This window comes from Cystoisospora suis (assembly GCF_002600585.1).
Source record: "Cystoisospora suis strain Wien I chromosome Unknown contig_193, whole genome shotgun sequence".
Lineage (NCBI taxonomy): Eukaryota > Apicomplexa > Conoidasida > Eucoccidiorida > Sarcocystidae > Cystoisospora > Cystoisospora suis.
In genome coordinates this window covers 19,393-20,211 of record NW_027152995.1, presented here as the reverse complement: position 1 = coordinate 20,211, position 819 = coordinate 19,393, and the positions used below count along the sequence as shown (strand labels likewise).

Sequence of the window (819 nt, the reverse complement as noted above, 5' to 3'; positions counted from 1 at the left end):
TTTCTTTCTTCGCGCCATACATAGAGTGAGAGAGAGTGTTTTTCTTTACTATCGTCCTTGTATTGAGAGAGACAGAGGGAGAAAGGAAGAAGGTGAGAGAAAGAGATGACTGAAGAGAAAGATAGAGACTTCAAAGAAATCTACATGTGTTTCTTCGACAAGTGACTGTTATGCTTGGAGGAGGAGATCTTGAGATGGGGCAGGGGCGGGTTCTCTTTTCATCTGCATGTCAATCCGTCGTTGTTTTCTTTCTCTTCTCTTCATACCTATATCTGCAACTATCTAGTTAGGTTTACGCATGTATAAACGGCCATTCTCGAGGTAGGTGTATGTACATCCGGATATATCTCCAGTGAAGAAGTCTATCTAGATATCTCTTCCTATACGTATATCTGTATAGATAGACATAGTACTCTGTGTATGTAGATATATGTGGATTATATGTATGTGAGGAGTCAAGACGTCACTCTGTGCGTGTGCTTCGACAGCGCTCAATGTGAATTTTCTTCTTTACCTTCACAATAACAATCTTAGGTTCACATCTTCATCCATGTCTCTCTATCGATTTCTCTACAGAAAAGCCTTCTATTCATCTGTCTGTCTTCCTTTTTCTTTCTTTTCTTTCGGTTGTAGAGAAGATGTTAATTCTCTTGGTGACAGATGTCGCTTCTCGAGGTTTAGATATTCCTTATCTCCCATCAGTGATCAATTTTGACTTTCCTTCCTCCCCCAAACTCTTCGTTCATCGTGTAGGACGCACAGCACGTGCTGGAAGGTAAAACATAAAGAATTCAAAAACTCTATCTATCTATCTTTAAT

General features: G+C 39.7%; 1 protein-coding gene across 1 annotated transcript in view; it reads left to right on the top strand.

Moving 5' to 3' along the window:
• Positions 1–214: 214 nt before the first annotated feature.
• CSUI_000528 (dead deah box helicase domain-containing) overlaps positions 215–819 on the top strand; it is an 8,643-nt gene continuing 8,038 nt past the window's right edge. Inside the window, exon 1 of the mRNA XM_068060762.1 lies at positions 215–775. Within this exon, the coding sequence (XP_067927263.1) occupies positions 639–775 (137 nt within the window). The 5' untranslated portion in view covers positions 215–638. The remainder of the gene's footprint in view (positions 776–819) is intronic.